The 21,849-nt window shown below is 40.2% G+C and overlaps 1 protein-coding gene across 3 annotated transcripts in view; it reads right to left on the bottom strand.

The window, feature by feature from the left end:
* The window catches only part of DYRK1A (dual specificity tyrosine phosphorylation regulated kinase 1A), a 151,305-nt gene that overhangs the window by 82,853 nt on the left and 46,603 nt on the right, over positions 1-21,849 (bottom strand). For all 3 annotated transcript variants that reach the window (XM_075911883.2, XM_075911897.2, XM_006125985.4), the window contains exon 2: positions 12,901-12,983. In XM_075911883.2, coding sequence (XP_075767998.1) covers positions 12,901-12,910 — 10 coding nt within the window. In that variant the 5' untranslated portion in view covers positions 12,911-12,983. The remainder of the gene's footprint in view (positions 1-12,900; positions 12,984-21,849) is intronic.

Raw genomic sequence — 21,849 nt, 5'->3', positions numbered from 1 at the left:
ACACTACTCTAAGGTGCTACAGGACTACTTGTTTTTTTAAAGCTACATACTAACACAGCCACTCTGCTGAGACTTCTAAATCTGTTGATAGAAAATGAAGGGTCAGAAGCACGACTTGGTATCTGACTACCTTTCACAAAATCACACATCATCTTAGTAAAGCAGAAAAAAAAGAAAGCATCCCTACCATCTGATATAATGTGTTCCCACACTGGCATCCATCAAGACGTATCAACTTATATATGATTTTGAGGAAGAAAATGTCAAAATGAACAAAGACTGAACTGTTCTCAGCTCTACAATATTTACTTAAATTTTTGACTTTTTTTTTTTTTAAAGAAAATCCAGGATTGCTCATTCATTCCATCTAAACTATGATCAAGGCATCTCTCACAACTACAATTAATGAAAGGGAACTGAATGGTACTGAATTTTTCCTTTTTTTCCTGGTACTATTCACCCCAGCAGAGAACCCTGGATAGTTTCAAGCCCAATAAAAGTATGATTTTGACATACTGCCCAGGAAAAACTCTGCAGAGAGTTTCTAACCTGACTCTGGCAAACAATATCATTTAGGTTCAAGAAGCCATGTAAATCTCAAATATAACAATCCATATGGTTTTCAATGAAGTCGTTACAGAGGCACTGATCTTCACATCCCTTGACATCTGTCTCTTTGGCAGATTCCAAAACAGCCCCTATGAATGCCAGAATAAGTTTATGCACAAACATTCTGTTCTCAGCTTCTCCTCAAATCAAAAGCTTGGAATTATATCCACTATCTACTGTGGAATACATTGTGTATTCCACAGTGACTTGCTCTCATTCACCCTTCAACCAGTGACTCATGTAACGATATACTACACCTCAACATCTTAAGTGTCCAGACGTTACAGCTACACAATTAATGAAGAATTTGGGAGTTGGAAAAGCACCAAAAGGAAGCCCTTTGTACTGGTAATTGCAAACTATAGATATTTTTGCTGGACTGGTCAAAAAATAAAACCTCTGGGTTAAAAGGAACAAAACTAGTCTCTTAGCTTTCAGAATAGATTATATGAACCTTCATTTAACACTACATACAGAAAAATTCTTTGTTCCTAGAAACGAGGAGAGTAAACAAAATGATGCTCTCTCATGATGCTGAACATTCTATATTGCTCACATTTAAGAGATAGAGCAGTGCCAGTACCACAGAGCACAGCGCAGAAGTCAGTGCCAAGATTTTCAGTATTAAAAGCAAACTATCAGGCAGATCACACTTTCTTATGCGAAGGCTTATGCCTTACATGTTGGTGCCAAGAGGTCCGAAGAGCATTTCTATACCGTTGCAGAATTTCTGTGCTGACTGTTTCAGTGTCAAGCACTTTGATCCAAAATCACTATCCCAAATACATTGACAGGTTCTGGAGTTTGTGCAGAGGCTGGTTGATGGCTGCTTGGTTCTTAAGTGTCAGTAGAATTGATCCAAACTTCAAACTGCCTCTTAGGTTGAATAGGATGAATTCAAACTGGAACAGGTACAAAGAAGGGCCACTAGGATGATCCGAAGAATGGAAAACCTGTCTTATGAAAGGAGACTCAAGGAGCTTGGCTTGTTTACCTTAACCAAAAGAAGGCTGAGGGGGGACATGATTGCTCTCTTTAAATATATTAGAGGGATAAATACCAGGGAGGGAGAGGAATTATTTAAGCTTAATACCAATGTGGACACAAGAACAAATGGATAGAAGCTGGCTAGTAGGAAGTTTAGATGAAGGTTTCTAACCATTAGAGGAGTGAGGTTCTGGAACGGCCTTCCAAGTAGTGGGGCAAAAGATCTATCTGGCTTCAAGATTAAATTAGATGGGTTTACGAAGGGGATGGTTTGATGAGATAACATGATCTTGGTAACTAATTGACCATTCATTATCAGTGGTAAATAGGTCAATGGAGGGATGATAGGAGTTACTATAGAGAACTTTCTGGGTGTCTGGCTGCTGAGTCTTGCCCACATGCTCAGGGTTTAGCTGATCGCCATATTTGGGGTTGGAAAGGAATTTTCCTCCAGAATAGATTGGCAGAGGCCCTGGAGGTTTTTCGCCTTCCTCTGTAGCATGGAGTACAGATCACAGCTGGAGGATTCTCTGCATCTTGGGGTTTCAAACTATTTGAAGGCTTCAATATCTGAGATATAGGTGAGAGGATTATTCTAGGAGGAGGTGGGTGAGATTCTGTGGCCTGCATTGTGCAGGGGGTCAGACTAGATGATCACAATGATCCCTTCTGACCTTAAAGTCTATGAGGTTGGATGTGCTCAGATCCAGAGAAGAAATATCTCCTCTGGTCACTTCAAGAGTGATACTCCTTCCATCCTCTCTCATCAGTGGGTTGGGATAAAGACGATACTGTGACTCTGTGGCACAGACATGGAATTTCCTCAGCTTTAAGTGGGCTCCAGAAACCACAATATACAGGTGGCTTACTGGGGAGCTCTGAGAGATGTCTTCTTGCCTTCCTGTGCCAAGAAAACCCTCACTGAACACTTTAGTATGAAAAGTTTGAGTCAAGACATCTTGGACTTCTAGATACTTTTTGAAAAATAACAGCATATACAGCATTTTCATGATATATACACTTGCCCCAAACAAAAGCGGCAACTGTAGTCTCCACTGTTGATGGAGATCACCCCACTGAAAGAGGGGAGATCTTTAATTCGTGGGATTTGCCTCCACCATAGACAGTCAGGTCCTCCACATAGATTCAAAGACCTTAAAATCAAAATTTTAAATCAATGGATTAAAATAATAAAACTATAACTAAATACCTAGAGGAAAATTGTAAAGCATATAGAAATGCAGACACCTGAAGTATTCTTTATACTGCCATGAGCAGTAAGAAGAATTGGAGAGTGGTTGCGGCCACACTGTTCTTTTACCCTTGGCAAGGCACGAGGGCTTGCAAGCGCAGCATGGCTTCAAAGAAATTCATCTCATGTGCAAGATTACAAAGAGAGGAATACGTGTGGACAGAGCAGACGATTGTGAAACAGCGATGTTACATCTTGTTGTTCATTATGTAGCGAAACAGTTATCCTGTTTTATGACAGATGCAGAGTAGAAACATTAACATAATATATTTAATAAAATTAGCAGTTAAAATTAGGCATGTAAATTTTCATTTAATTAGCTAATCAAATAGTCAATGCTATTTTCATCAACTATTCCATTAGTCAATAAGGGCACCTTTGCCTTTGAAGTATAGCAACAGCCCCAGGGCTGCACTGAGGGGAACACGGGGCCAACAGGGGACTCAGGACCCACTGGTCCTGTGCTCCCTGTGGCATTTCAAAGCAGCAGCATTGCATGGAACCCATGGTCAGCCAGTGGGAAGGGGAGGGGAGGGAACTGCACGCAGCATTTCAAAGTAGCAGCACTGCGTGGAGTCTGGCAGCGCTGCCGCTTTGAAGCACCACCTCTTCTTCTCCCCTTGCTGACTCTTTCTGATAGAGGTGGGTGGGGGAGTGACTAGTCAACTATCGTGTCGACTATCCAATAAGCATTTGTTCACATTCCTAGTTAAAATGCTACTCAACAGTCACCCATAAAAGGCACTCTATCCCTACATACTGTCATCTATTACATAAAACAAATACCCAAATATTTTATACCTTTTAAATTCCAGCTCTGTACCATTTCCCAAAAAGTTTGTGTTCAAACTTTTACTAAATAATTTTAATTCTGACCAAAAAACCTATCCAGAACATCAACACTGTAATACAATCCAGTAAGCAGCTTTTTATAACTGTATATTTAAGATACAGTATTATTACTTCAACATTATTACTTCAGCATTAAAGTTTTAAAATATAACATAGGGCTCAGAATCTTCCAGTCCTCAATAATTCAAACACCTATCATTCCACAGCTCAACTTTTGGTGCACTCAGAACAACTTCACAATGAATACAGGATAGGCAACATATATAAAGATATGAATGTATCCACTTTGATCTCTGTGCTAACCATATAGATGGGTTTTTGTTATTAAGGAGTTAATACTATCTCCATGATGTCATCTTCTCGTGGTAGGACTTTCCAACACGATTAATCACCCAAATGAAGAAGGTAGACTTAAAACAGAAGGCTCAACACAGTTTTTGGATATTATGAGAGTACTTCAGCAAGGGGCATACTACAAAATTTTACTGGTACAGTTATGCAGTTTGAGCATGGAGTGGGTGAAAAAATAAAAGTCACAGGTCTGACAGTTATGCCAGCAAAATCCCCCCCATTCAGATGCAGTTTATACCAAAAAGGATGTCTCCTGTAAAACTCTGGTCCACAATAAAACTGAAATAACTCACTAAAAGTAATTCGGTAGTTTTACTTATGCTCTGCTAAGTTAGAAGAATGAACAGATGTGTTAATCGCTTTTATATTGTAAACTCTTTGCAGTAGAGACTAGTCACTTAGAATGGTCTCAAGATTCTCGTAGAGTTATAAATTTGTTTGCAAATTAATATGGCCTTATTTAACCTATAGAAAATTAATCCTGTAAATTAATGTAGGATTTTTTTTTTTAATTTCTAAAATGGGACCATTTTATGAGTGAAGTATGGTTTTAAACTATTCACAGGATAAAGTGACCATCCAATCTAGCTTTGCAAACACACAAAAGTATACAACACTTCTAGAAAACCCACAAGTTGTGGATTCACAAGAACATAATAAAACAAAACCTTAAATTATTCCCTTCTCTATATTTCTCAGTATGTCTAATGTCTCTTATGTCAGTTTTACAACTCGGAAGACTGTAAATTCTTGGGCAGTTCTTGTATAGTACTGAGTATTTTATTTCCACTACACAAATAGCAACAAGTTATATGATGCCTAAAATATAAATTCATGATTATGACATACAACTGGGGGAATGCAGGAGTTTGGAAGGATTTGATTTTTATCAGTAAATGTTGGTAAATGTCAATTTCATTGTACTTACACAACCTCATTAAATGAAATTTCCAGCAATAATAAATAAAAATTTACAAATAGGAAGAGACAAATATTTCTTGAGAACATAAGAGCTTAAGGATATTTACTTAGTATATTTTGACGTGTGCTGTTGACAATTCATGTTTAACAGTTACTAGGGGGCTGTACCCCCTGCTCACTACACTTGCCAACCCCCCCTTTCTCAGGTTGCTTTTGCGGCCAGACAGCCTGTTAATCTTGCACTGATTATATACCAAAGTGAACAAACAAACCTGTATAGAAAAAAAAACCTGTTACTTCGTCACATACTACATGTTACAGTACTTCCTTAAACACATTTGTGATTTTTTGACAGCCATTAGTGAATATTTGGATACCCTCATCAGCTTCTACATCGAGGCAGAACTACGTAGAGCTGGCCATGTCTGAAAAGTCCTGTGTCAGCATTTGTATAGAGGCCAACAAGATCAAAGCTCTGTGCCTGTGACTTGTTAATTGTCATGGTGAATGCCAACCACACTGGGAACTGGGTACGCTGCAAGATGAATGGCATATTGACAACGCCATGGGGATCCAGTTGTATACGCGGGATATACATGATCTCTCCAGACTTGTCGCCAATTAATATCTGGCAACAGAGTATACATGTGGACAGAGATCTGATGACCAGATGTGTTCCATTGCAGAGACCATCAGATATACACAAGCTCCACAGAAGCATAACCTGTGGCACCCTCCTTCAAGACCAGCTGTTGAGGAGCTATACCCGATGGAGTCATCCCAGTCAACTGTTCTACGGGATCCTGTAACTGAACACCCTCATGATCAGCCTCAGTAGCGTTGGTCCCCAACACTGAACGGAGTCAATGCCCCAACAGACAATTCTTTCACCAGGAATTCTGTGCAATATTAACAAGTTCAGTTTCTTCGCCTCTTCATTATGACTGGACAAGATTGCCTGTTTTTCATCACCTCCATGCTGACGCTGTCTGGATACATATAATCAACCAAATCTTCACCATGTAAGTCATTGTCTAATATCAGTTTCTGCACATCCCTATCAGTGATGGATAATAGCCTGCAAGAGAAGGGGACCATGTCATTGTTTGCTCTTATTTTCCTGCACAGTTTATATTGTTTGAAACGGGCCCACAGTTCACGGCTGTTCAGACATGCATCAATAATCTGAGGGCATCCCCTCTTCTTTACTACGGGTAGTACTAGTCAGAAATACCCACCAAGCAGCATAGTTTTTCCTCTGAATGGAATGTCCAGCTGTCTACATAAATCTCAGAGCGCATGGTCTATGTTATTCAGTGCAGCAGCCAGTACCATGGAGGCTTTATCCCATATCAAGCAGTCAAAATCCATCAGCTGAACTTGAACTGCTTCGCCTAGCTGAGCCAGGCATCGTTCTCAATATTCAACAGCAGACTGAAGGTCTTGTGTACCACAGGGAAGCAGCAATCCCAGTCCAGGCAATCAATGCGTTTTTTTTTTTAGATTGATGTCTATAGTAATGGATCAGGCACCAGTATAAAAAAGTCTTACCGGTGCCCTCTTGCCTGATGAAGCAGCAGTTGTGAGTCTTAGCCGTTGTATGTTGAACAACATCATAAAAGGTGTGTCTCTGTTTTTTGTGTAGCTGCAAAAGCATCATCTTGTACAGCCGTTTATTTTTGCCTGTGTCGTCATCTTCAAGATCAGTTTCTTGGAAGGTAAGCAGAGTCGGTAAGCCAAAGTGTTTCACAGAATAACCTTCTTTTACTAATAGATTGTGAATATACACTAAGGTATTGTACTCTACCATCTTCAGAGAGGACTGATTTGAATTTCTCACATATAATGGAAGCGTCTATCTCAGTATCACCGAACAGCAGATATACAAAGAAATGGCATAAATGCTTGGGAAGCATAGTATTGGCAGCACTGTCCATAACTTCTATCATTTCATTTTCAGAGGCAGTCAAACATGCACTTTGGCTGTTTCCTGGAACACACAGTATACCTCCCCTTTGAAAGTTCTCAGTTCTTCTCCACCTCTCCCAGTAGCAGCTTCAAATGAAAACGTTCAGTATCACACAAAGACACTGAGTTCATACAGCACACAACTTTTATATTATTTTCCTCTATTTCCAGGACTTGTCCTTGTCGACCCAGAGATAATGTAGAGGGATCTGAGTGTACATATACTGTCTTGCCTCTGCGTCTGTCCTATTAAGCTATAACCACGCAATGAGCTTCATAATGCCTTTCTTTGTCACTGCCTCCTGTTTGCGACTCTGTTCTTGCCAGGCAGATGAACAGGCAGTCGTTCCACGTTGTGACTACGGTTGTGCATCAAAAGTTTGAGCAGTCTCCAAGCAATGCTTCCATGGCACTCACATACTGAATATCCACATTCTGTTGGATCTCATTTTCATGTTGTCTTCTCCAATATCCCCTCTGTTGACCACTCTTCTGGCCCTGTCATGGACGTACTTGTGATTTACTTCATGTTCATGACTGAAGTACAGTACTCTACATTTGTGTGAGTCAAACCATTTCAAGAGGTATGGGTTATATGGCACTACCACTGAGTTATCAACGGTGATTATCTTGCCTTTTACTTTCCCGTAGTAACTGTTGCATGCAGCTATTATCCTGTCACCTGTACTTTGGGAAACCACTGCCCATCACTGGCCTCGAACAGCTTCAGGAACTTTTTACTGCACATTTTGTTCTCTTCGTCCCAGCAGGTGATTGCAGAGGCCCGTGAAGCATGTGTTTTATCACTTTGCTGCTGATTGGGAATCTTGGCACAGATAAACTTTCCAAATCATCGGAAGTTTTTTGTTCAGTCATCAACAGCTGCATATGAGGCAGACCTCTCTTCTGAAACTCAGTGGTATACACACCGGCCCTGAACATCCTGAAGATCGTCTTGAGTTCTTTCACCAAATACGAACATTTCTAATAGAACATGTGGGCAGTGAAATACGGGATGTTGTTCACAGTGAAATTAGGTGACATCTTTCTCAGGTATTACTTTATTTCAGGCCATTTACGGTTACAGTTTATGGTAATAAACAGATCCAGTTGACTGATGTACCAGAATATGGCCACAGCATCATGGTAGAGCTGTTGTATGGCCCTAGGACTGCCACCAACGGACAATGGCAGAATAATACTATTACCAATGTGCACAGAGTCAGAGGCTTTCATACTACTGCTGACTATGTGATCTGTCAACCTCTGTATGATCTCCATATGCAGTTGGTTCTGGTTGAAGTGCAAACAAGTGAGACACTGAGACTCCACTTTCAAGTAAGTATCGATTATACAGTGCTGCATGAGACCATCTGATGCTCGTTCATACAACAGTTGTAGACAATAGCTATATTACTGTTGAGCCGAAAGATTTTTTCAAGAGTTCACCGTTTGACGCAGCACGCAAGACCACCAGAGATCACCTCCGGGAAACAGTAATGGGATCAATATCTGGGTCACTGTGTGCCAAGTTATTTGAAATAAAATTGGCCTCCAGTTCATGCTTTGGATACAATCTTACATCTGTTTTATCTGCCACACTACCTTCTTTGGACACGATTATAGCTGCCAAGTCACTGCAAGTCAGGGCATTAGACATACGTCAGTCGTTTGTTCTCAGTTGCACAAAATTTAGATACATGCTCTCACCATGACCCGGAAGCTATGTTTCATACAGATTTTTGTAGTTTCTCGCATATGGATTAGTGGCCATTACAAAGTTCATTAAGGCCAGAATTTCCTGCTTCATTGTGCTGTTTAACCACTACTGAAAGGCCTCACTTATCAAAAATATAGCCCTGAACATACCTGGGAATTATAGACTCAGATACCAAACTCGTAGTAGCTCAAAGTAAGGCTTCCCCTATGACTCTCAGGGCATACTGTCCCTGTCTTGTAATATCAGTGTTTTTGGTGTTAAATGATGCCAAAGCATAAGCACCACGGTTCATGTGAATACTGTTGCAAGAATGAATACCAAGAGCATCTGCTTGCAATAATAATTGCCATAGCTCCTCTGGACAAGCAGTAAGAAGAGGAAGCCATACCTTACCATCATGACAGCAGCTATGCAATGTTCATCCACTCTCTTAATGCCAGAGCTCCACAAAATTCACTGCAAACTTCCATGTTCCCAATACTGAAGATTTCAACAGGTTCAAGCAAATTACACACCAAGCCAATGAAACAATTTTGTCTATGCTCATGTACAGTCTGCCTCCTCTGCCTTCCAGTAGCATGCCATTCAGCCACTTCATCTTCGCTCAAATTTTCTACACGTCGTTCCCGTTCATGCTACATGTACTCTTCACTCAAGTTTTCCGTCCGCCTTCTTGTCAAAACTTGTTCTTTATGCCTCTGCTGCCACATTTATCGTTGTTCTCTGCTGTTCTCTTCGTTCTTCCTCCATTAAATTCAGACAATTTCTCCCTCTTGTACTCTCCACCCAGTCTTCATTCGTTACATCCAATGACACTGCTTCTACAGAAATGTTATCATATCTTTCAATTCAATAAACAGTCTGTATATGTCATTCTATTGCACAGCAAATACCCACACACACACACACACACACACACACAGAAACTCCAATAGTCCGGCATCCAATTGTATGGCACTCCCAATAGTCTGGCATCAAAATGGCAAGAGCCTAGTGAGTGAGCTTCGGCAAAAAATGAGTCACAAGGCAGCAGCAGTAACCATCTTATAGTACCTCCTGATAGGCATATCCAATAATCCGCCACCACCTGAGTCCCAAAGGTTCCTGATTATCAGAAGTCGTGTGTGTGTGTGTGTGTGTGTGTGTGTGTGTGTGTGTGTGTGTGTACACACACACACACGATAATATTTTGTGATTCTCAATATCTACTGTAAATAAATAATTTTGATCTTTCCACTGTTAGCCTCCAATAATTTTCCATAACTGTAAACATTGAAATAAATAAAAACATTTTAAATTAAAAAGATTAAAATCAAATTCTGCCAAGCCTACATATATAAAAAATTTCTCCATGGGAATTTTAACTTGTAATCTATAATTAGAGAATGCATCAGACCAACCAAATAATTTTCCAATACAGCAGAAATCAATTTCAACATGACCACTTGAACCAGAATCCACTAACATATTTTGACTTTTGTTTGAAATATCTTAATATTGTTCTGTATTTAGAACTTTATACAATAATCTGGCATGTTATTTTTTACTGAAAAGTGAGGCTCATCTGAATTCCTTGGATACAGTTTTCAAAGAGTGTTGCTCTCTTCATCCATGTAATGGTCAATTTTGAGGTCAATTTCCATTGTTAAAAAGAAACTGATGCCAGGGAGTCCAGTAACAGTGCACATTGTCTATTTACACTATTTATATCAGTCCCATTATTCTTAAACCAAAATAGACGTAATCACACAAGAGAAAGCCATGGTCAGTGACACCGAGAGGCCAGCAAGAACAATTATTATCCCTGTCCCTCCACTTCTCCAACTATCCTCAAATGCCACAAAAACTTTCCCTCTCTAGGCTGAGCTAAGGACTTTGAGTTTGACCATGAGATGCACATCAACAAATTCACCACTAGAAGATTAATTGCACTATCGGCTGATCTATTACTGCTCTGCAGATGCATTATAGCATACTAGATGTATAGAAATGAAAGATCTATTTCTCCGTTAAGAAATTCAATTTTGTTTCGTTCTCAATTTCAAAATACAAACATTGTCTTTCCTATAAATACAAAACTGGAAAAATAACCTATTTTCCTATTCAAATGACACACCAAAGTCCTAAATTCTCCCAACAAGCTAGCATTCTATTTCAATCCACATTTAAGATAGAGTTGCTCCTAAACCAAGAGTTTAGTTGTGATACGGAGAGGTTTAAGTTAATTTCTGAGTTCCAGAATTATGCATAATTTTTTTATTTACATCAGCTATAAGAATCTCATAGAATACCTTGACCAAAAATTGCAAGTAATTATGATAAACAGGATTCAAATCAAATTAACACCAAAACCACAGAATATAGTCTGTTCATCAATAGTGTATCATATAATTGTGTATTATAAAAAGTATATTTTATTTTTAAGAAAAACGCAGCTATCGTGTGAGTGCTTTTAAAACATTCAAGCCACTTTCTTTCATTACAGAAAACCATGTAATATGCTAAAAACTGTACAATTAAGAGATCAACACTAAACAATCTTAACCTGTAATCATATCAGAGGACATGCATCACTGAGTTCCACTGATTTTAAAGGGTAAAAGCAGAACCAGTTGCAGCCTTTATATTTATATACATATATATACACATTTCTAACATCAGTGAATTATCACCCATATGTGAACATTTCGTACACAATGCATGACCATTTAAATCAGGTTTTATATTATATATTACCACAAAACTTCTCAGATATTCAAATTAAATGAAAAAATTCTTAATTTTGAAAGAAAAATATCCATCTACAGCACCTTGGACTTAATCCAGTTTGCTGTATGTAAACACATCCAGTGAAGTAGTTTGTGCATGAAGGATTTATGCAACTAAAGACTGTCAAACAAAAAATGTTCTGGCTGCATACATCTATAATATAGTCATCTATCCTTTTCTCTCAATTAAGTATAAACGAGTTTTAAAGTGAAACAAACAAATGACAAAGACTAGCCATGTGTTTTTCCATCTCTTGATTGCTTATATCCCAAAGCAGTGTTCCCTCTAAGCTGTGCTCTCTGCATGAGCTGGCTGACTGACTGGGCAGGGCTGATTAATCACCTGTGAAGCTGTGCTGCTGCACAGTTTAGAGAGAACACTGTCTCAAAACCTCTATTGTTACAGCCTTAGCTGTCTACTATTATTACAGGTTGAATTTCTCTACTGTGACATCCTCGGGATCTGACTGATGCCAATTCATAGAATTTGCTGGACCACGGGAGGTCAATATTGTCTAGCAACATTACCAACACTACCATAGCTTACTAGGCACTTGGAAGACCTTTAGGGGTAAATGGGAGATAAATAACACAGAACACAGAGCCAGGACTAGTCACTTTAAAAAAATGTTATGGACCACAGAAAACTTGGCCACACCCATGATAAGTGGAGATGCGGCTAACTAAAATCATGCCAGGCCAGGGATGTTGCCATACTAGAGTGCTAGACTAGAGAGGTTCAATCTGTATACCTTATATAAATGCAGATCTATCTGTTAAAAATCAGCACTTTTCACATAGTTATGTTAGCATATAGTCATGTAAACTATTAACCGATAAGCCTGGGCTTATCAATTAATCCTATTAACTATACGCACTTCCCCACCCACTTTGCTGCCTCTATATCATAGGCTTCAAGTGGAAGGGGGAGAGGCGGGAGCCAGCTTTTAAGCCAGCTTCCCGAGAGCACCCCCTCCCACAGAGCCACCAACTTCCCCCCTTTCTGCTTCCAACAGGCGGGGAGGAGGCAGGCACCACACACACCCCCACTCGCACTGCTGCCTCTGTATATACAAGTAATTATAGAACACAACTGGAAATCTGTAACTGAGAAATATATAAAAGGAAGAATACTCACTAAGGAAAAAAAAAACTTAAAATAATGCAATATGCTTTCCCAGCACTGACTTCCCAGCCATTTATTTAGAGAAAACAGGAAAAGAATCTATTTATATACAGGAAAACTGTTTTCCTACTAGAAACTTCAAAGATAAATTACTAAACAGTAATTTCCAAATTATCAAAGGTGTTTCAATGGTTTTTAATGTTTTTGTAAATATGTTTTATGAAGGTTGTAATGACACGGGGGGGGGCATTGGGGGGAGCGGGGAGAAGGAAACCGCAAAGAAAGTACATCATCAAAATAACAATAAAGATCTTTCTTTCTACAGGAATTTCAAAACTAGGATCACCTGTATGCATCGTCTTCTTTCAAGTCTCATATCATCCTGTGGGGTGTGGGTGGCAGGGGAGATTCCAGCAGCAAAACACAATACTGTAAAAATGAAGAAAAACAGATTAGAAGAGGCAAAAATACAAGATGAAATTACCCTGATAATCCATTTTTAATAAAAGATCTGAGACTTGAAAATCCTTGGGGATGGAACGGTCTTTTTGTTATGTGTGTGTATTGTGCCTAGCATAATGGAGCCCTAGTCACTGGTCATGGCCTCTAAATGCTAGTGCAGGACAAATGCAACTTAAAAAAAACCCCAGTATGTTTACAGAGAAGGCAAAAGTATCTAGCTGTTACTGTATAAAAAACTTGATATCAGAAGACCTGGATTCTCTTCCCAACTCTCAGTAACAAATCCAACCATGTACAACTTTCAGAGATGTTGCTTAACCTCCATTTCTCACCTATAATTCAGCACCACTGAACAATCATATCCTTAGCTAATCTGTACTTCAGTGAAATCTTCAGTCTTGGTATGGATATATACATACATACAAAGAAAACTGAAGTTTTCACTTCATGCATCTGACAGTGTAGGCTCCAGCCCATGAAAGCTTATGCCCAACTACATTTGTTAGTACACCATAGGGCACAACAGGACTCCTTGTCATTTTATCTCAGGCAGTGCTTGAATACTGATTGGTGTTTTCAGAGTATGCAACACAGAATTAAAATTAACTTTCTCGCCTGAAATCTGAGTAATACGACTTTGCATATCAAAACAATTAACTAGTTAAGTAATTTAAAAGAAAAGACTAACAAGGCCATCCCTCTGTAATAATTTTCTTATTAAGAAAACTAAGCCTATTAATTTTTATCATAACTTACGTTTCTACTCTTTGCTCAATTTATAAACTCCCAGTCCACAAGTGGAAAAATGCTCATGTTTCCTACATATACAGTCCACTTTTCAGCAACTCTTACATCACAAGCTTTGTGAAATTTGAAATCATTCAGAAGAATTCAACAAAACAGCAAATTCACATTATGGTTGTGCTCAAGTTCTTAAAGAAAATAAACATGTCTCATTCTGAAGCACAGAGTTGGGTGGCAAATCAGTGAAAGTTCAATAAGGAATCGTTTCTTTTCATAAAGACAAGCGAGAATGAGACACCCAAATGGACTTGCACACACTGCTCACTACCATGACACATGAAAATATACTGATGGGCTCTAAACTAGTACCATTGACCAAATAAAGAAGCTTTAAAGTCCTCATCGATAGCTGAGTGAAGGTGCTTGTCCTATGTATAGTGTCATTTATAAAAAAGTTAAAAACAGTGCTTGGAAGAATTAAAATAAGAGAAAATATGATCTACTGAATAATTTAAGTCCATGATCGGAAGTGCTAGGACCAACTCTGTATGCTACACTACAAGGGATCATGGTCTCATGAGTAACAGGACTGTGAAATAAAAGAGTTTTAGGTCGTACTGATCAATCTCTCCTCTGTCCCATAATCTAAGAAAAAGTAAACTTAATAAAATATAACATCAAGTAAAATTTAGGAGTTCCAAATGTGAAAAAGTGTTCCAAGTGATACATAACTGATTCTGTCACAGTGGTGAACAGACTGTTCATACACAAGCTGTTACCTATTAATTGCAGACCATTCCAGGACCTTTCTACACTATTTAATAATCACATCCCTCTATGAATCCTGGATGGCTACATGTGTTTTTGTGAGGAGTGTGACAAGACTCAGTCAGGATCAAATTTGCAAATAATGTCAGATTAGTAGTCTCTCTCTCTCATACATTAAAATTCTAAAGCAATCCAGAGTAGGGATGTTAACTATCATTTATTTGTGTAAACGTGTAACTGCTGGAAATTCTAGCAGGTGTCAAGTTTACATATGGGGGTGGGAAGGCGGCAGGCAGGAACCAGTGCTCGGGCTACTCTCCCCTTCCCCCTCGCCCCCCTCCCCCCCCGCTCTGATAAAGACACAGCAGTGCAGGGGGCAGGAGCCAATATGCATGGAGAGCCGGCTTGAAAGCTGCTTCCTGTCTGTACTGGTTCAAGCATACCTCATAATCACCTCCTGTACTACTTCCTCTCTATCAGAGAGTCAGGAGCCAGTGCTCATGGGGAGCCACGCTTTTTAAGACAGCTCCCCGCAGCACCGGCTCCTGAATGCCCACCCCCTTCACTGCTGCCCTCTGTGGGAAGCAGAGATGAGGGGGTCATGTGGCTCCATAGAGCTGACTCTCCTCTGCCCCTCCATTGCAGGCATCTCTGCAGAGGAAGCTCCTGACTGTCTCCCCATGCTGCTGCCTCTGTGGGAGGCAAGGGGGCAGGCGGTTCTGGGACAGCCAGGTCCTACCTCTGCCCCCCCCCCCCTTTGCTGCCTTGGATACAGAGGCAGCAAGGGGGGGTTGCATGCAGTCAATATGAGTCATTCAGACTCTTATCTGCCAATTTAATTACAGTTGCTGCTTCCTATGTAAAGCTAAATAAATAATTGAATTTTTTTTCCAGATTTTTTCCCTTTGGTCACCAAAACAAACAGAAAAATTCAAATTAACGCTGATTTTCAAAATATTTCTCAGCAGGTTGAAAAAGAAACAAAAAAAGGATTTAGGAAGTGTTCAGTTCCAAACAAAAAGCGAGTTCAACATAAAAAGCCAAAAGCATCCAATTCACAAAATGTTGAATCTCTTCATTTCAACAATTCCTGAAGATGTATACTTAAGTTTTTGCAGTTTACTTTATTTTGATTTCTTTAGCCAAAACTATTCGCCAAATTCAACCTGCATTTGAATAGCTTCAATGTCTCCCCCAGCCTTCAGTGTTTGGAGTTTTTCCAGCAAATTTACAATTCACAAAAAAAAAAAAAAAAAAAAAAAAAAAATCACCCATATCTATTCTAATCTCCACAACATACACAGTGCTCTTCTACAATCCATTAAAAATATAGCTGATTGGTAAGGAAGGTGAGCCTGTCACTCTGACTGCATCACTCCCATCTCAAATCTCCCCACTATTCCCTTCTCCACCACAGTAAACGCAATTTGGGGCTCATTTTTCCTACAAAATGTTTACTCAATTTTCTTAGGGGCTCCTGAACACAATTCATCCTAGGATATACTATTATAAGACTGTGGTTAACATCATGTTACCTATTGTTCACAACCACATGCAAAAACCGATAACATTCTAGAATGGAAACGCACCTAAACTGTCTCTGCCCCAACCCAATGAACGATACCAGCTTTCATTTACCTACTTCTCAGCATCTCTCTAAATGATTTCTTCCACATTGCTCAACACAATTAAAAACAAGAACCCTCTCCTCCTTTGAAACCTTCCTAAGAATATACCTCTGCTGTGACTTCTATTAGAAATCAGCTAACCAACAACAGGTACAGTAAAACTCCATAAGTCCAGCATCCAATTCTGACACCATCGGGAACCCGGAAGTGCTCTGGGCAGTCAGACAATTGGAGCTGCTCTGCATCCAGCTTCCCCGATTCAGCCGCTGCTGAAACTGACCAGCAGCAGAATCAGGGAAGCCAGGGGCAGAGCAGCCAGGGTGCTGCCGTGTTGGTCCCGTAGCGTCGCCCCTCGGCGCTGCGGGACCAACCCGGCAGCACCCCAGATACTCTGTCCCAGGCGTTCCCAAGAGCAGCTGGGGTGCTGCCGAGTTGGTCTCGCAGTGCTGACGGGCGGCGCTACCAGACCAACCCAGCAGCACCCCAGCTGCTCTGCAACAGGCCTCCCCAATTCAGCCGCTGCTGAAACTGAACAGCAGCAGCTGAATCAGGGACACCTGGGGCTGAGCCAGACTATCGGAAGGGGGGGCTATGAGGGGTCTGGGGTGGCATCCCCCCCACCCCACCCCAGATCCCTCATAGCCCCCCCTTCTGATAGTCCAGCATATTTGATAATCCGGCACCCCCTGGGTCTTAAAGGTGCCGGATTATTGGAAGTTTACTGTAGATTGTTCATGAGTCAGGGATGACCAATTTTTTTTAAAAATAGAAGTAAAATTATTTGGAACCATTAAGTTGTGCAATGCTATGATGTCATTTTTATTACCCTTAGTCTTCATCCCTCCTTACACCAAATTTGACATACAAATAAAAGAACTTAATCGCATTGGGTCCCAAACAAAACTGAGTTTATGAGAGAGGGACCTTTTCTTATTACATCTGAGTATAATTGAATACCCATCCTGACTGAGGCCTCTAGGCACTAACAGAAAAATAATTTTAAAAGTCCATATTTCATAATTTTAAATGTTTGTGTACGGAGTAAAAGGCAGTTGACTGTTCTTCAATGTGTTGTCCCCCCCCCACCCACCGTGGGTCCTTCACTGTTGGTGACAGGTTGTCCTGGAGCCACAGATTGGAGCTTTCCCTACAGTTTTCAGTTGGGCCGTGCATGCACAAAAAGCACCTCACAGCATTCACTCTTTGGCGCCTCGCGCATGTGGCCAAGACTACACCCGAGTAGCCAAGACTCCGAGCAGAGGGGAGAAAGGCAGGGTCAGGGAACACCTATGGAGACACAAATCTCCAAGAAATTGTTACTGTACAGGGTAAGTTCCTTTTCTTCTTTGAATGTTGTCCCCATGGGTGCTCCACTGTTGGGGACGACAAAACAGTACTCGACATGGATGGTGGGACTCAGCCACTGCATGGCGACTAAAGGCAGGACCACTGTATCCACTGTTATATCAGCTGCCAGCTGAAGAACAACAGCATACTGCCTGGCAAAGGTGTGGCTGGATGACCAAGAACCTGCCCGATAAATGTCTTTAAGGGCCATGTTGTTCAGGAAAGCCGTAGAAGTTGCAGTAGCAGGTCGAGTGTGCTCTTGGCGGAGCCATCAATGGCTTATTGCAGATAGAATAACAGCGGAGTATGCAGGATGATATCCAGTTAGAAATACACTGGGTTGAAATTGGCGTGCCTCAAGCGTTCTACGGTGGATATGAAAAGATGGAGACCCATGGAAGGCGTGAGTCCTGTCTGTGCAAAATATCAATGCCTGACGAATGTCCAGAGTATGAAGCATAGTGTCCCTAGGGGATGCATGAGGTTTCAGGAAGAATGCAGGTAAAACTATGGGCTCATGGAAGTGGAACGAGGTGCAGACTTTAGGTAAAAATGTAAGATGTGGACGTGAAGTTACTTTGTCCTTCATAAAACCATATAAGGTGGATCAACAATCAAAGCCCCCATCTCACTAACCCTCCTTGCAGAGGTAATGGCTATCAAAAAAGGCACCTTCATTAGAAGGAACAGGAGTGAGCAAGTCATCATGGCTCAAAAGGGAGTGTCTTAAGACAATCTAAAACCAAGTTCAGGTCCCAGAAGGGTGCTGGGGCCCTGTGTAAAAGGCAAAGATTCTGGAGACCTTTAAGGAATCTCCTTGTGATAGGATGTGCAAAGAAAGATTTACGGGTCTCTCGGAATCTAGGAGATAAACTATTAATTCAGCTTTCCTATGTACATTGAACATTTTGCAGAAAATAGCACACTATTCACATTAGTTGATGTCTCAAACAGCTGACTTCTAATCCAAATATCTTCAAACAAGTTAAAGGCACTTTGTTTTTGAAGGCTAGGTAATTTGGTATAGTGGGGTAAACACAATAGCTGGATGTTGATCAGCAGTGGAATATCTGAAGTGGACAGGTCACATTGGGCACGTCTATACTGCAAGGCAAAAACTGAATTAAGCTACACAACGTCAGCAACATCAATTGCATAGCTGAAGTCGAAATGGCTTAATTCAGCTTTTGGAGCTGTCACAAGGCATAAAGGATCTGACGACAAAGGGTTCTGGGGTCGGCTGATCCCCGTCTAGACTACCGCGCTGTGCTGACAAACAGCTGATCGGCACAGCGCCGGTGGCCATTTAAATCGCCGCTTCATTTCCCTTTGCCAAGTACACTCATCTACATGGCTCTGACGAAAGAGCCATGTAGTCTAGACACACCTTCTGATAGTGAGAAAACTAAAATTTTAACTCTCTATTCAAAAGAAATTACTTTTCCTCAATACATTTTGCATGACTAGTTTTACATAGTACATCATTTTTGTCTTTTAAATTGGACTTCGACTTGTGCTGCAGTTCTGATAATGATAATATGTGTAATCAGTCTCACTATGCAACACAAACAACTTTCTTATCAGAGTTCAACCCAGGAAAAGTGAGGACTAATATGATGTATAGCTATCATAGAGGAAGCTGGAAAGATACCAGGCCTGTTTATTAATGCTGGTGTTGGTGGTCAGAATCTTTTAAAAAAGTATGTCTATAGTAAAATATTATCCCTCATTTCACACAAAAAAGTAGTGAATTTTGAAAACAAATCCCACATTGGCCAGTTAATAGAATTCCAAATAGAATTAACATTCACTATTTAGTCCCTTGTTCTTTTCAGCTCAAATAGTAGAAACTATAAAAACATTCTAAGGATTAGTAAGTGCTGTTTAATAGCTAATTAAAGGATAAAATAAATTTTTAACTAGTTATATCATTCTAAAAATGAATAACTGTATCATTAGAAATGAAATCTTTATTGCCAGTCCTAAAAGTCTCAGAGGGGTAGCATTGTAAGTATGTAACTTTAAAATGTAAGCGGTCCTTTAGTACTTAAGGGTGCGTCTACACTGCAGGGCTTAACTCAAAATAAACTATGCAAATTGAGCTATGTCAATTGTGTAGCTCATTTCAAAGCAATTGGGAGTGACTACTCGCCACTAATTTCGAAATAAAGAACTCTTCCTCTGACTTTCCTTACTCCTCATACAATGAGGGTTACAGGAGTCAGAGTAAGAAGTCCTCCAGCTTAACAGCATTTTGACATTATTTTGAAATACTGGCTGCTATGTAGACACAGTCTAAGTTATTTAGGAATAATGCTAGTTATTCCAAAATAATGCTGTGTAGACATACCCTTAGAGACTAACACATTTTTCAGATGATCTGAAAAAGTGGGTTGTGCCCACAAAAGCTCATGATATTATATACATTTATTTTTGTTAATATCTTAGGTGCTAAAGGGCCACTTGTTGCCAGTATAGTGATTCGAGGTATATGGAATTCCAGCACAATTTTTGTGTTCCTATACTGAATTAACCTATAAAATATTAAGTTAACTTTAATGATTGTTGACAAGACAAACAGCAATAAAACTGGGAAGTGTTTTTTTATTTTACATTATAAAACAAAAGCAGGAGAGTCAAGTTTGTAAGCATGGAATTAAGATGCCAGTTACAACAGCAAAGTCATGCTGCTCTGTTTACAGTCCCATTCACCATTCAAGTAAAGAGATGGTGCTGCAACAACTGCCCATCCCCCAGCTGTATCAGCTAAATATTCAAAACTACTGTTTGACAACTACTGAAATCTTAAATCAACATCCTTGTCTTAAAGTTTAATGAGCTTACTGAATATTATGATGACTATTAAATAATTCTATGTATGTGATCAATGGAACCAATTCCATCTGAAATCACATTGGAAACAAGTTGTATTTACTTTTATGAAATCTGGATACTTTGCTGTAGGAGTTATTTCTATGTCATGCTATTTAAGTGGTGGAAGTTGCTCAAACTACTTCATATATTGAAATGAACAAATTGTACTGGTCTTTTTCTTGTTAACATCAACTTCCTACATTATTTCTTTAGGAAGTGGTATTTGATATACAAATTAGTGTGTAATTGCACCAAAGTATATTTAGTTTCTATACTGCATGTATTAAAAATACACTGTATATTAGCACACAAGTAATCTTACATGACCACAGAGAATATGTAAAAAAGAGTATTGTAAATTAATTCATCCCATTCTAGGTAAGGTTTCACACATTGTGTTATTCCAGTAGTTGTAAAACTTTTTGGCTCGCAGATCACCTCACTCAACACAAATCTTTCTTGGTACCACCAGCCAACCACTCATAATGACAAAATGCCTTTGCTTATCTCTCAGATATCTTAAATACCAAATTATTCATATTAGACTACTGGAGCTATCACTAAGGGGACATATGTAACAAGTAAGAAAGAAAATATTAATAAAAAATCAAAATAATTAAACAGATTAAGTGCTTTAACTTTAGCATTTTAGATTACCAAACGTCATTTTAAATCAAGTAAAATATTAATTTATGTTCAAAACAAAAGATTTCAATGTTGTCTTTTTTTATGGCAGGGGTAAGGAACCTTTTTTGGGTCATGGGCCACTGATTCACAGAAAAATCAGTCAGAGGCCACACAAAAGTGAGAGGCAACCCCCATCCCCCCCAAAAAAACAAACAAAAGCAACAAACAATTATGTGGCCTCTGAGACACCTCACTTCCCTGATGCTTCAGACCCGTGGGGGAGGGGAGAGTTAGGGAACAGGAGAATCAAGATTCAGGGATCTTGAGGTGAGGATGGGGGTCGGTGTGGGAGGTAGGGTGCTGGTGTAGGCTGGGAGTGGGTGGGATCTAGAAGTGAGAGAGGGTGCAGTAGAGTCGGGTGTCTGACTAGGAGGGAATGTGCAGGAGCAGACATGGGGTAAGGTGTCTAGCTGGGGGAAGGGTACAGGAGCAAGGGAGGGTGCAATGTCTGTTCAGGGGACCAGAACAAGAGAGAGTGAAGGAGAGGGCTGTGGGTGCAGGTTCTGGCAATGAGAGGGACGTAGTAGCACTTACCTGGCTTTGTGTCCCCTGACACTCCCGGACACTACATCCCAGGCACCGCCCCCCATTAGCCATGATTCCAGACAATGGGAGAAGCAGGGAAAGCCTTCAGGTAGCATATCCACGTGCTTTTAATCCCCCAGTGAGCCAGATCCTGCAGCAAGGCTCCTGCAGCAGTTCTCCCACCCACAGCGAGAAGCTGGTGCTAGTGCTCCTACCTTGTGGGGGATGAGGGGAGGGCACCCTGAGCGGCTGGAGTGTCA

Source organism: Pelodiscus sinensis, chromosome 1 (genome assembly GCF_052426305.1).
Source record: "Pelodiscus sinensis isolate ZL-2025 chromosome 1, ASM5242630v1, whole genome shotgun sequence".
Lineage (NCBI taxonomy): Eukaryota > Metazoa > Chordata > Testudines > Trionychidae > Pelodiscus > Pelodiscus sinensis.
This window is presented reverse-complemented; position numbering and strand designations above follow the sequence as displayed.